General features: G+C 42.9%; 1 protein-coding gene across 13 annotated transcripts in view; it reads left to right on the top strand.

Annotated features, from left to right (window-relative positions):
- The window catches only part of FAM53B (family with sequence similarity 53 member B), a 123,315-nt gene extending 111,316 nt beyond the window's left edge, over positions 1-11,999 (top strand). For 8 of the 13 annotated variants that reach the window (XM_083617033.1, XM_083617036.1, XM_083617032.1 and 5 more), the window contains exon 6: positions 4,847-11,999. In XM_083617033.1, coding sequence (XP_083473159.1) covers positions 4,847-5,212 — 366 coding nt within the window. In that variant the 3' untranslated portion in view covers positions 5,213-11,999. The remainder of the gene's footprint in view (positions 1-4,846) is intronic. The other 5 variants (XR_014548923.1, XR_014548924.1, XR_014548925.1 and 2 more) reach the window with 1 other exon arrangement.
- Positions 12,000-12,331: the final 332 nt, after the last annotated feature.

Below are 12,331 nucleotides of genomic sequence, written 5' to 3'. Positions count from 1 at the left end.
ATGATAACAGGTGCACTTGTATGGCATTAAACCAGGGACTGACTCATTGCACAACAGTGAACCAGCAAAGCAAGCAAACTGCTTTCACAAGGCAGGGTGGTTCTCATTCAGAACGTTTGAAAGGTCAACATTAGAGATATTAGTTTATGACCTGTGTGGTTTTGCATTCAAATATTGAGGGGGGGGGGGGTTTCTGTTTTTTAAATCTCCCCCCTCTCTTTGATACCCAAGTAGAAGAACTGGTATCATACTGGTCAGGAGCTGTAGTGTAAGTTTGTGGATATGGAGCAATGCCAATACAAATATGAATATGTTAGAGTGCTAGCTACTAAACAGCGTTGCTAACCGTCAGATAACAGGCCTGGAGTTATCGCTGTCTTTTTTGCATTGCAGCACATTAAGCACAAGTGACTTGTCTTCACAGTTTGCCCCCGCCCTCTCTTTTATCTGTGCCATGTTGGTCTCTACCCTTGCTGTAAAAAATGCTGCCAGCTTTGATCTCCCACCTGTTTCAACTGCCAGCTGCCTGGGTGTTTTCTCCCATGGTGTTATTTAAGGGTGAACCCTTCAGTTACGTTGTGCAAAAGCTGGAGCCGTCTAGCTAATTTATTTGAAACAATCCTAGTGAAATAATTATTAGGAGGATTCCAAAATAGTGCATGTGAAAAGTGCAACCAGCTGTCTTGGTATTCAGAGGTACTGTGCAGCAAATTACAAAAAGTTAAGCACCAAATGCAGAGGGATCTCTGCCTAAAGTTCAAGGGGTATGGAATTCTGCCCTAAAGTCCCCAGATTCTGAGTCCAGAAAGCCTGTATTCTGCTAATTAGTGGCAGATCCAGAAAAGGCAGTGAGTAAGGAAAATAAGCATATTGCACTATGGGAAAGACCAATGAAGAATAGGTGCACCATCATTGCTGCAAAACCCACCACTAAACCCTTCCCTCTCATTTCTTGACTTTTATGCATATTCTGTGAAATAATGAGAGCTAGAAACCTGCTTCTTTAAAAATAGATAAAGAATAATTAAATTGTGGTTTCTGAAGAAGGATGAGAAATCTTTCAGTTTCTGTGGACTTTAGGGGAGTTTTAAAAACTGGTTGTGATGCAGCCTGGTCAAGAAAAGGATGCAATTTGCTTTGGCTCACTGAGAATAGCTTTTTAGATCCCAGCCCATATGGCTGTATGCTAGTGCAGCTGTCAATCAAACAGAGCCTATGAGGCGTCGAGAGACAAACCTCCTTCTTTCCTAGAGAAAACATCTCAGAAAATATCTGAAAAGTGGACTTTTGTTCACACCCCTGTTAAAAGGGGGTCTCAGATGTCACCCCCAAATAGATAAGGCCTGTCAGAAATCTGATATTTGACACATACATAGTTGAAGATACTACCATGGCACAATGCCATTTTGTGAAAGTTTTTGTTTGATATCACACACCGCACACTGCTGCAGTGTTAGGAGTGGATGGAAACAACAGCCCAGGTTGAGCTGTGCTGCTGTTGGATTTTCACAACCAGCTCTTTAAAGCTTACAGCGATAGCTGGTAGCCGAAGGAGAATGAGCCAAGGGGGAGCTCACCCGCCGAGCTTTATCCAGGAGCACTTATCCAGCAATGTGGTTTCTTTTTAGAAAGGGGTTGTCTGAGCAAAGCAGCTGCTAGATCAGCTTTCTGCACGGCCTCCTTCAGCACTGTACTGCGTGCCCTTCAAAGGATCGGTTACAATGGGAACCACTGTCTGTCACTGACCTGGTACCTATCCTCTCTGGGATGTTTCTCAGGGTAGTCTCTTCCTGAAGCTTCAAACCTCATTGGTGCCTCCCTTGCCCTCTGTTGATATGCGGCAATTACAATCAAACCCACAAGCTGTTGTAACTTGCGTCTCAGGTCTAGCCCTGAGCTTAGCAGCCCCAGGACCAGGCATGTACAATGCCGTCCTCCTCGAGCTCTGCAAATTGGTACAAAAAAAAAACAAAAAACAAACTCTCAATTGAATATTTTCCTTTTATCATCATGAGTTTTGATGCACCAACCTGGGCCCCTAAGATATATTAGTTGCCCACTCACTCTAGATGTTCCTACTGACTGCGGTGTAAGGCAGGTCCAAGCAATTTTCACCTGAAGAAGCAGAACTGAGCTCCCTCTGGCCTCTAGCCACGGTGCCTATCTGTAGTGGTGTATCGTGGAAGAACAGCTGTAATCTGACTCAGTTGTTAGTTTTGGCCTGGCCTCGGGGAAGATGTATGTTTTGGAAAGGTGCATGTTTCTTGTGTAATAAGACTTCTATTCATTTTAAGAAAAGACAAAGTGAGGCTGCCTTGCAAGCCTTTGGAGTGGTTCTACAATGTAGAGCCAGACAAACAGGGCATTTGTTCTGCAACTGTGAAAGGCTGAAAAGATCCCTTTGAAGCAAAGGTGGTATACACCTTTAATCCCAGAGCGCGGGGAACAGCGGTATTGACACAGTTGCCTCCAAGCGCAGAGGACTGAAAGGTGGAATTCAGAGAACTCAGCCACTTCATTTGCAGCACTGTTTGCAAACTGAATGCTCCTCAGTGGTTACCAGGTAACTAGAGACCAGAGAATTCTGCCAAACTCTGTGGCATCAAGATTAGCAGAGGCTTCTGTTCCTCTTAAAAGGCAGACATCTGCAGCAACATCATAATGCCCGCCTGACTAATGAATTGTCATGGGGCCATCTTTCCCCCAGCACTCTAGAAAACAAAGGGCTTGGTGCCTGTGAAAACTTGCTTTTGGAATTAGAAAGGTGGGCAATGGAGCTTACAAGCACTCCTTCGTTTGTAAAATGTCAAGTGATTCCAAAGCAGCTGAGCCTTCTTTCTTTGAAGTAGAATGATGGTGGCTTGAATTCAGAGAGAGATCTGTGACCACCTTCTTTACAATCACCCACTTGGGATTGGATTCAGTCTTTGCCTCCTAGAAATGTGAGGCATATAGTGGGGTTTCAGGTGTTCTCGTTTGGTGTGTTTGGCCCCTTGCAAGTATAGTGTGTGCAGGTTCCCCACTTGCGACACATCCATGCCATGCAGAGGCTTCCCAGCCAACAGAGTAAAAAGAGCAATGCGGTTTCTGCAGCTTTTCACACCATACCAAATATTTTTTCTGTCTGCTAGAGCTTCTTTCATGAATTCTCACAGGCATGCATAGATATAGTCATTTTATGGTATAATACGGAGGTTGCACCGGCAGATCCCAGTGCAGGAGTATCTCTGCTTGAGCAAATGTCTTAGCCACATTTCCAGAGAGCTGCATGTATGTACTGAAAACTGTCATGTGGAGTCCACAGGAACTTCTTGTATTTGGTGACTCCTTTGTCCTGAATAAAATGGGCACAGACTCACATGGGGGGATGTTAGAAGAAATGCAGGAACCGGTGAAAAGGGAAACAATAGTAGCTTTTCATTTCCTTCAGTTCTCCAGCATCTGCATGAACTTTGCTAAGAATAACTAATCTCTACTAGTGTGCCTTTGGGAAAAGGACACATGTGCCATCCCAAAGGGGCTGACCAAGCGAGGTTTACTGTTGAATCGTTTTCCTGAGATTTCCTTTCGAAAAACAACTTTTCTTCTTCCAAGTGTAATTCTGTATAGTGGTTAAAAATAACTAGTGACATTTTCCATGCAACTTGGAGATTGTAAAGCAGGCATCCCCAACCTGCGACCCTCCGGGTGTTTTGGCCTACAACTCCCATGATCCCTAGCTAACAGGACCAGTGGTCAGGGATGATGGGAATTGTAGTCCAAAACATCTGGAGGGTCGAAGGTTGGGGATGCCTCTTGTAAAGATTAGCAAAGGCATAGGCAAACTTGGCCCTCCAGATGTTTTGGAACTACAACTCCCATAATCTCTAGCTAACAGTGGTCAGGGATGATGGGAGCTGTAGTCCCAAACATCTGGAGGGCAGAGTTTGCCTATGCCTGGATTAGCATCTCCAATTCATGATGATATTGTGGTGAAACCTGCTCAAGGAAGTTGATGGAGCTAAGCTGTTGTGGTGGTTAAAGTGTCAGACTAGGAGCAAGATCTGCCAGGTTCACAAAACCCTCTTGGTGGTGAAAGTCACTGGGTGAACTTAGGCTAGTCACTATCTTGGACCACTCATGGTCAGCTTAGCCTACTTTACAGAATTGCTTCAAGGATAAGATGGGGTAGGGAAGAATCCTGTTTGCTGCCTGAGCACCTGTGAAGATGATGGGGTTTGACAATGGGGCTGATGAAAGGTGACTTCTTCATCCTGATAGTCTCGCAGTCCCTGAAAAATGCTGTACGAGATCTGGGGTGCCCTGTAAATTTCAGTATGCTGTGGGGTACAGAGGACTGAGAAGAACCTTGAAAATTTGGCAGTCTCAGCCCCCCAACCCCCCACGTGTTCAGCAGGGTCTCCTGAATTTCACTAGAGCATAGGGAGGGGATGCCATAGGGCAGAGGGGATGGGAAAGCCATCTCCTGCCCATCCCATTGTGTGTGCTTAACTCTGAATCTAACCCAATAAAAATATACAGGATTGTAGCCAGTTCTGTTGCTCCACTAAGCATTTGCACACCATCAAAATCTGCTCCAGAAGGATGAAGGACCCTTCTGGAGTAGATTTTGAGGACACACAGGGAGCAGAGAAGAAGAGAAAGTCCCACTGTATGAGTGGAAGTCCACACAGACAGTGTCGGATACAACCCACAGAATCTAACCCAATAAAAATATGCACTGCAGTGCATCTTCACTGAAGCCTAGCAAACATGTAATCTTAATGAATTACAGAGAGATACTCAGTATGAGCCAGCATCCTTGTTTCCTAATTGCAGTGTTGTTTTGTTTTTTCTTCTTTTTCAGAATTGTCAGACTTTTAACAGCCTTAGCTGCCTTAGCATCACAGCAGATGATTGCTCTCAACAGAATCAGTTCTCACCTGGCATCGGCGGCACCAAGTCATGGACAACAGCATCCCTTTGCACCTTGGACGTCATGCCAGGCAGGACACCAGCCTGCACCCCTGTGCCAGAGCCACACTCAAACGCAGAAGAATGTAAGTCTAGCAAAGAAGATTTCTCCTACGAGGAATCAGAGTTTTGTGCCACAGAAGACGAGAGCAGTAGGAAAGAAGACGACAACTCCTCATGGAGGAACAGTGGGACAGGAGGGGATAACATCTTTCAGTTGGATGGCGAATTAGATATTGAGCAGATAGAAAACAACTGAGAAGACAAAGTGGGATGATCTGTCTGCATCAAACGTTTTAGGAGTGGTAAGATCACACAGGTTGTCAATGCAGGCAGGAAAGGAAGTCCACATTTTTCTTCCCCACTGATGGGTGGGAGAGGACAAGAAGCTTTGCCAAAATTTCATCAGGTATCTTGTTAAACCTTGAAACTCTTTTAGAACTACTGTAGCCCGTGAGGTTTTGCAAACATACTTTAGAGAAAACCTCCAAATTATATCAGCACATTAAAAAACAAAAAGCTTTGTGGATGAATCAAAACTTGAAATTGTGGAATGTTAGAATAATAGCAACTAAAATGTTTTTTTTTAAGTGTCTGGAACAGGGCTTAAACAAAAAGTAAGGAAAGACCAGAAAGTCTGTTGCTTGGCTTCATTCACAAATAGGCAATGTCACTATCTAGACAGGCAGCTGGTTCATCCTGGTTCATGGGAATCCTGATCCACTTTGGCTTTTGGAAAAGAGTAGAATATTCATTTTTTTATTTTTGCTGTTGGACAATATTCATTGTAAACTGCACCTCAGATATCCTTATTAAAGGGAATGAGCAAGGTGGAGATTAGCATTGTTCTCTGAATTCATCTTCTGTTGGATTATCTTTCAGGTTGCATATCTGATAAGATTCTACAAGGTCTCACAAGCTTGACTTTCCAGTCCTTGCCGTAGAATCACAGTAGCCTTTTACAGTCTGCTTGCTCCATTTTTTATTCTGTAATCATCAAGAACGCCATTCAAAGAGAGCACACACAGTTTGCCCTGATCCAGTACAGCAAGATCCGTAGCCATAAACAGGTTTCCAGCCAAGGCAGGTATATATGAGCATTTGGACACACATTCTCATCAGTGCTCATTTGGTCCATGTTGGACCGACTGGATGCATAACCTCATTTGGGCCCTTCTCCTTTGTACCTTGCAACTGCAGCTGGATTTCAGGCCATTGTCTTGAGGAGAGGAACATACAAAACATTTGTGCATCCAGAAATTTAAATAAATGCCAAAGCTAAATTGGCAGTGCTATATCCATAAGGCTAAACTGGTGTTTTGGTTCTATGGTATAAATGCACAAGGATCAGAAGAGTTAGTGAATAATGGAGGTTGCTGAGATTAGGGCTTGGCATCTTAAAATGATTATAAATTCTTTGATTATTATTTTCTGGAGTGGATAACATATAGTCTCTTAACTGCATTTTGTACAGCTTGTCACCACCAACAGAACTGATATTAATGGCATGCCACATTCATCAGCAGAAAGAATGGAAGGTAACAACTTGTTTTGCATGTACAGCATCACTTTGGAATTGTTTTCATCTCCTAGGACTAAGAAAAGGCAAAATAGCAATAATAGGGTGTGTACATAACATTGTTGAGTTTTCTCTTGGTCTAGTTTTCCTTTTACAACATACACTGGATATGTCTGCAGTAGCAGAATTATAGGTTCAGCTGTCAAGCTAAACCATGGGTTGGCATAATGCAAGCAAGCCCTGGCCTTCATGATCCCCTCCATCATGCCATTCTGCATTGCCTCTTTTGCAGCAAAACCAGTTTACTGTTACATCCAAACCACTAGACTATGGTTGCATCTGCCCTCCAAACTAGACCAATAATGATCAAACGTAGTTTGCAGCTGCGATATGGTCACAGAATCATGGTTTGCAGGTTTGAATATAATGGCGCATTATGCTTTTGTCCATAAAAAGGGGAATGGAATCAGAGCAGGGGAGAAGAGGTGGGTGTGCAAGCCTGAGGCTTGGTAATACAGTGGATGCTCGGGTTGTGAACATGATCCGTGCGGGAGTCACATTCGCAACCTGCAGTGCCGCTTCTGCGCACAAGTGCGTCGTGATTTGGCGCTTCTGTGCATGTGCCGAAACCCGGAAGTAACCCGTTCCGTTACTTCTGGGTTTGGCGTGGTGTGCAACCCGAAATCACGCAACCTGAAGCGTCAGTAACCCGAGGTATGACTGTACATGTGAACTGAGCCATTCTGACATTTCAGCAAGGTCAGCAGCGATCATAAAATTGATCATGTAAATGATGTCAAATAAGCAAGATAAGTGAAGAGTTCTAGATCGTATGAGTGGCCAGATTCAATCTGGAATCAATCACAGGACTTTAGTAAACAGATATAGGGAAGTTTCCCTGACATATTTCTTAAGACATACAAGCAATACTTATACGGTGTGTCTTGGGGTTATTTTAGCTATGTGAGTTACATAGGACCTGTCTTTTGGATGACAATGCTGATACAAAATACAGTTTGAGATGCTGATGTTCAGGTAGCAACACTCCAGAGTTACCTTCCACCTCTCTCATTGATAGTGGTAAACAATAAGCTTTACACTTTAGCAAGCATAACTCAGTTAAATAAGCTGTTCACTTATCTACATGAAACCAATGTTTTGTTTACCTATAGCAGGCAGAGGGGAGGGGACAATAGAGATGACATTTCTAATGACAATGACACCCTACTTTTTTTTACTGCAGTGGTGCAGATGTTTATGGCATCCAACATCACAGTAGATTCCATCCAAGCTTTAGATTTACAAATGTCCAGTCAAACTGCACAAATTTCTGTTGTTGCTATGTTGATTTCTGCTATTTCCTCCCTATCAGATGCTCACATAATGTGCAAGCCAAAAAAAAGATAATAAACTAATGATAGTAAAGTAGGGAGAGGATTGCTTTAATTCTGAACGTCCTGTATTATACAGTTTGATGCCATTCAAGAACCTGGTGGACATACCTAGGAGCCCTGTGCTTCCCAAGCTCTCAGTTTGTTGTGTGCATGCCAAGTTAACATGCACTGCTGGTTTCAGCAATTGACAGAACAGGTGCTCAGCACAGTGACAAGCAGATCTCCCCAGGTTTCGTTTGGAATGGACTTTCCAAAATGATCTAAATTTGGCTCAGATTCAAGCCTGAATTTTCACACTCAGGCCCATTAATATCTCAGTGTCCTCTTAGTAATGCCATCAGGGGTGTGATAAAACTTGCAACCAGGCTCCCTTCTTCCATTTCCCTTTGCAAACCTTCTTGTTGCCTATTTTCTCTGCCCCTTCCTCCTTGTGGTGGCTGTTGCCTTAATTACATGGCAGGAACATGTTGGGCCCAGGGAATTAAAGACTGGGAAACTGCAGTTCCCAGGACTTGTAGCAGTCAGGATGCTTCTGTGAGCATGCTCAGGTGTATCCTGGGTGGCCAAGGTGCCTAAAAATGGCAGCTCCCCAGCTTCTTGTAGTTTCCAATCTCCACAGTGCTGTTGTTGCCTAATGAATACAGCCACCCTTCTTGTCATTGCCTATTTCTGCAGTAGAAGTCAAGAGGAGGCTGTGGTGGAAGGAAGGCTGGTGCTGGTGAACTCAGATGGAACCTGGCAGAGATTTGGGTTTGGCTTGTAGGATGCTTGGGAATTTTGGACTGGGGAAGTTCACACCTTGAACTCTCTAGTTCAAAACTTCATCCATTTCACTGTTGTGGATTGCTGAGACTGCCACCTCCTGATCAGAAGAAGGCTTGTTGGACATGTTGAAGGGGGATTTTCCCATAGACTCACCACACACTGAAAGGGGATTCTTTACCTTCTAAATTTCTCTATGCTACAAAACGATATTAAGGCACACCCAAGCTTTCTCTGCCTCAGGAGCGGAAAGCTTTTTAGTTTGACCATATGGGTGTTGCTGCCCTCCATGAGAAAGCAAATGCCCATCTTTGGAGCTACCCCAGCATGGTAGAGAGGGAATAGGGTAGGGTGTTGTGCTGCAATGAGCAGCAGATGAGTTGGAGAGTATCACAGTATTGGTTTGAAATTGGTGAGATGTGTGACACATTGAGCCCCTGCCATTTACCATTATGGGTTGCTTGCAGTTGATACTGAGGGCTGATCTCTTCTACCTATCTAACAGTTCAGGTGGACATGTTCTGTATTACGTTTTTGCCCATAGCAAAATGAGCACCTAAGCATTTCACCAATAAAGCAAAATCACTGCTGGGTTCATGTTGAACAGAAAAATGAAATCTCATTCATCTAAGCCTATGAATGCCAGTAGTCTGAGTTTAGTGATTAAACGCTCAGGTCACCATGGGCAAAAGCATCCAGGCAAACTAACCAGCTCATGTGAATCAGTCCTCAGTAACTACCACAATCACAGCATTGTCTAATAGAGTATACAGGGACAATCTGAAAGCATACTGGGTGTGCAGGAATGAACACCATGTACACAGTTTAAAAACAAGTGTTTGTATAATCACGTCAAAAGGACAGAAGCAAAAAGTATTCAGTCGAAGTCGCATGCTTTGAGTGGTACTAGAATTGATGGGCTATCTGGACGTGTTCAAATGAGATCTGTTCCAAGGTACTAGAAGAATCCATGAGTCCAATATGGTACAGTCATGTTGGAGCAGTCAATTGTTTAAGGCAGCACAGAGATTCTGTGGCACTTAGGGCTGTTGACCGTTTTATGCATGGTGTAAGAGCCATATTGTCTTCATTGGCCCTTCTGAATCTCATCCTGCAAAGAAAGTGCTCTTTGTCTGCCTTTTCCCAGTTACTTTTCTCTTTTCAAACTCACTGGGTTGTATCCAAGAAAGTTGTTCCACTTCCTGCAGAGTAAAGCTACCCCTGCCTCTCCTCCACCTGTGAAGCCTCAAAATTGGGGTTTCCCCCCAACCCTCTGGAGCAGATTTGAATAAGGGGGGAGAAAGTTCTGTGCTAACAGATCAATTCCATCAGATAAAGCCAAGGTATGTAGCCCTGAATCATTGTAATGCAGCACTGCACCAACTGTCTTGTCAAGATAGTTGTAGACACTGGGTTGGATCTGGACTAAGTATGCACACTTACATTGGGGTAAGTCTTATTGAGCTCTGGGACTTACTTCTGAGTAGATATGCATAGGACTGTGTGAATTGGCTGAAATTATGTCTCACTGAAATCAATGGGACAAGATTATCGTGAATTAAGTCCAAAGTATTTCAAAGGGGACTCAGTTCCACTCACTTAGTCTGCATCCAGCTCTCTCTCTTTCAATTTGTTTCATGCACCTGGTGTGACAAAACATACCCCAGCATGATTTGATCAGAGATCTCCCTAAATCTCAGTCTGTTATCATCGCCCAAGCACACTTTTCTTTAACATAACCCTCTTATAGTTGAAGTAACTGTTCCTCACTGTGACATCTAAACGTGGGCTCACCAGCACAGAGGACATCTTGTGTCACCGTATTACACTTCTTGAGACAGCATTATCAGTTCTTTTATGGCTAGCATGCATATATCTTGGTTTATGACACTTCAATTTGCCTTTAGTGCTACAGGGATGGCATTTCTGATTTTGGATTAAATTCGTAAGGGCTTTAAGAAACAAAAAAAGGGCTGCTACCTACAACAAGCTAAATAAATACACAGAGTAGGAAAGTGCCCCCAAAGGACCACTACCCAACTCTTCTAGCTGCAGTGTAGCGTTTACATGGCAGCAAACTCTCTTTGCCTTAGTAAAGATGCTTCGCTGCATTATGGCCTTACAATGGGCATAACAGCATAGACACAACATACTGTTTGACTGAGGTTAGGCCAAGGTGGCATTTCATTGGATGGTATTGGTTTTGGTTTTGTATGATTTATGTACTGAAACTGAGTTTTTAAAAGCCTTACTTTTTTAAAATAGAAATAAAACTTTGTGGATTTATGAATATGTGTGCGTGTGTGCGTGTGTATGTATGTACAGACACACATACACACAAAGGTAAATATCTGAAATCTAGTATGTGTCTCGTGATCAGGGACATCCTCTTGACTGTGTTACTTTTCATAAAACGAGAAGCTCAGCTGGATCACCAGTTGTCCACATAAGCTGAAAAGTCACTGGTTGCCTCTGCTAGGTATTCCCAGGCTCCTGCTGGGTTTGTTCAATACTACACAGGTCACTTGGATCAGCTCTCACAGCATATTCCTGCCAGGTGGATTCAAGAATCTGTTGCTGATGTTCTCTGTACTTTTATTTGTTAAGTACTAAAGTCAGATCAGCAGGGAGATAGGCAATGGCTTGTTTATAACACAGATCGAGCAATCTGGACTTGGATATTTCATGACAGCAGCAATAAATGTTAAGAGTTTCCCTTTTTAAAAAAAACAAACAAACAGTATTTCAGATGCAACATTTTTAGAGGATTTTATTCAATGAATTAGCACTGGTGAACCTGATTCCTTTGTATCTATTGCCATCACCCTTTGGGAAAGGGTTTCATGAAATCTTAAGATCACACAATGAAGATTGAATGAACAAAGGCAGAAAGGACATATTTCTGGTTTTGATTGTAATTTTTCACAAGGTAGCCTAGCCTCTTGGCCAATAACATTGTGTTTCAAGTGCATTTTTAGATAGTTCTTACGGAACAGGACAAGATGAATTTTTTAGGGTTGTAGCAGTGTTTTCCAGCATTTGTTTTTAATGTTTAAGAATCAAAAGATGATGATGGCCAAAAAGCCTTTGGAAAACCATGAACTCTGATAGTGCGTGTGTGTACGTGTGTCTTTCTTTCTGTCCATGGTAATTGCACAGATGCAAACATATTGACATGTATACGAAGTCAGCTCTGTAGTTGGTGTTACGTTTGTTCAAAATCTATTACTGAAGACTGTTCCTTGACCTGAAAATTAAGAAAGACTGCTGATTTGTACTCTCTCAAATGACTTTATTGCACTATAGAGCAGCTCAGTCTCAGGAATTTACTTGTTACTTTGACTATGTAAATAAAGCTTTCTGATTCTGTATCCAGCGACCCAGCACTGCTCTTTGCTTGTGCCTTGTCACAAATTCCTTGACTTCTCTAATTCCTTGACTTCTCTCTGGCTTAGTTCTCTCAAACAAGTCAGGTGCCAAAGTTGTGTTCAAGATGTACTGCTTCAGTTGTTAGTTTTGGGTGTGTTCGGCACGTAACTGAATGCTTTTCTATGTGGAAACAATCTCTGCATGTAGAAAACTAGTTGTCAGGGGGAATTCTTGACTAGAACCCTTTCTCTCTCTCCCCGACCCCATTGTTTTCTACGAGTGAAGTGTGGTTCTAAGAGAATTGCACCTTATGATCTATATCTGAAGTTCAATT

The sequence above is a fragment of the Podarcis filfolensis genome (genome assembly GCF_964270895.1).
Source record: "Podarcis filfolensis genome assembly, chromosome: 5".
NCBI lineage: Eukaryota > Metazoa > Chordata > Lepidosauria > Squamata > Lacertidae > Podarcis > Podarcis filfolensis.
The sequence above is the reverse complement of the archived record's forward strand: the minus strand, read 5'-3'. Positions and strand labels throughout refer to the sequence as shown.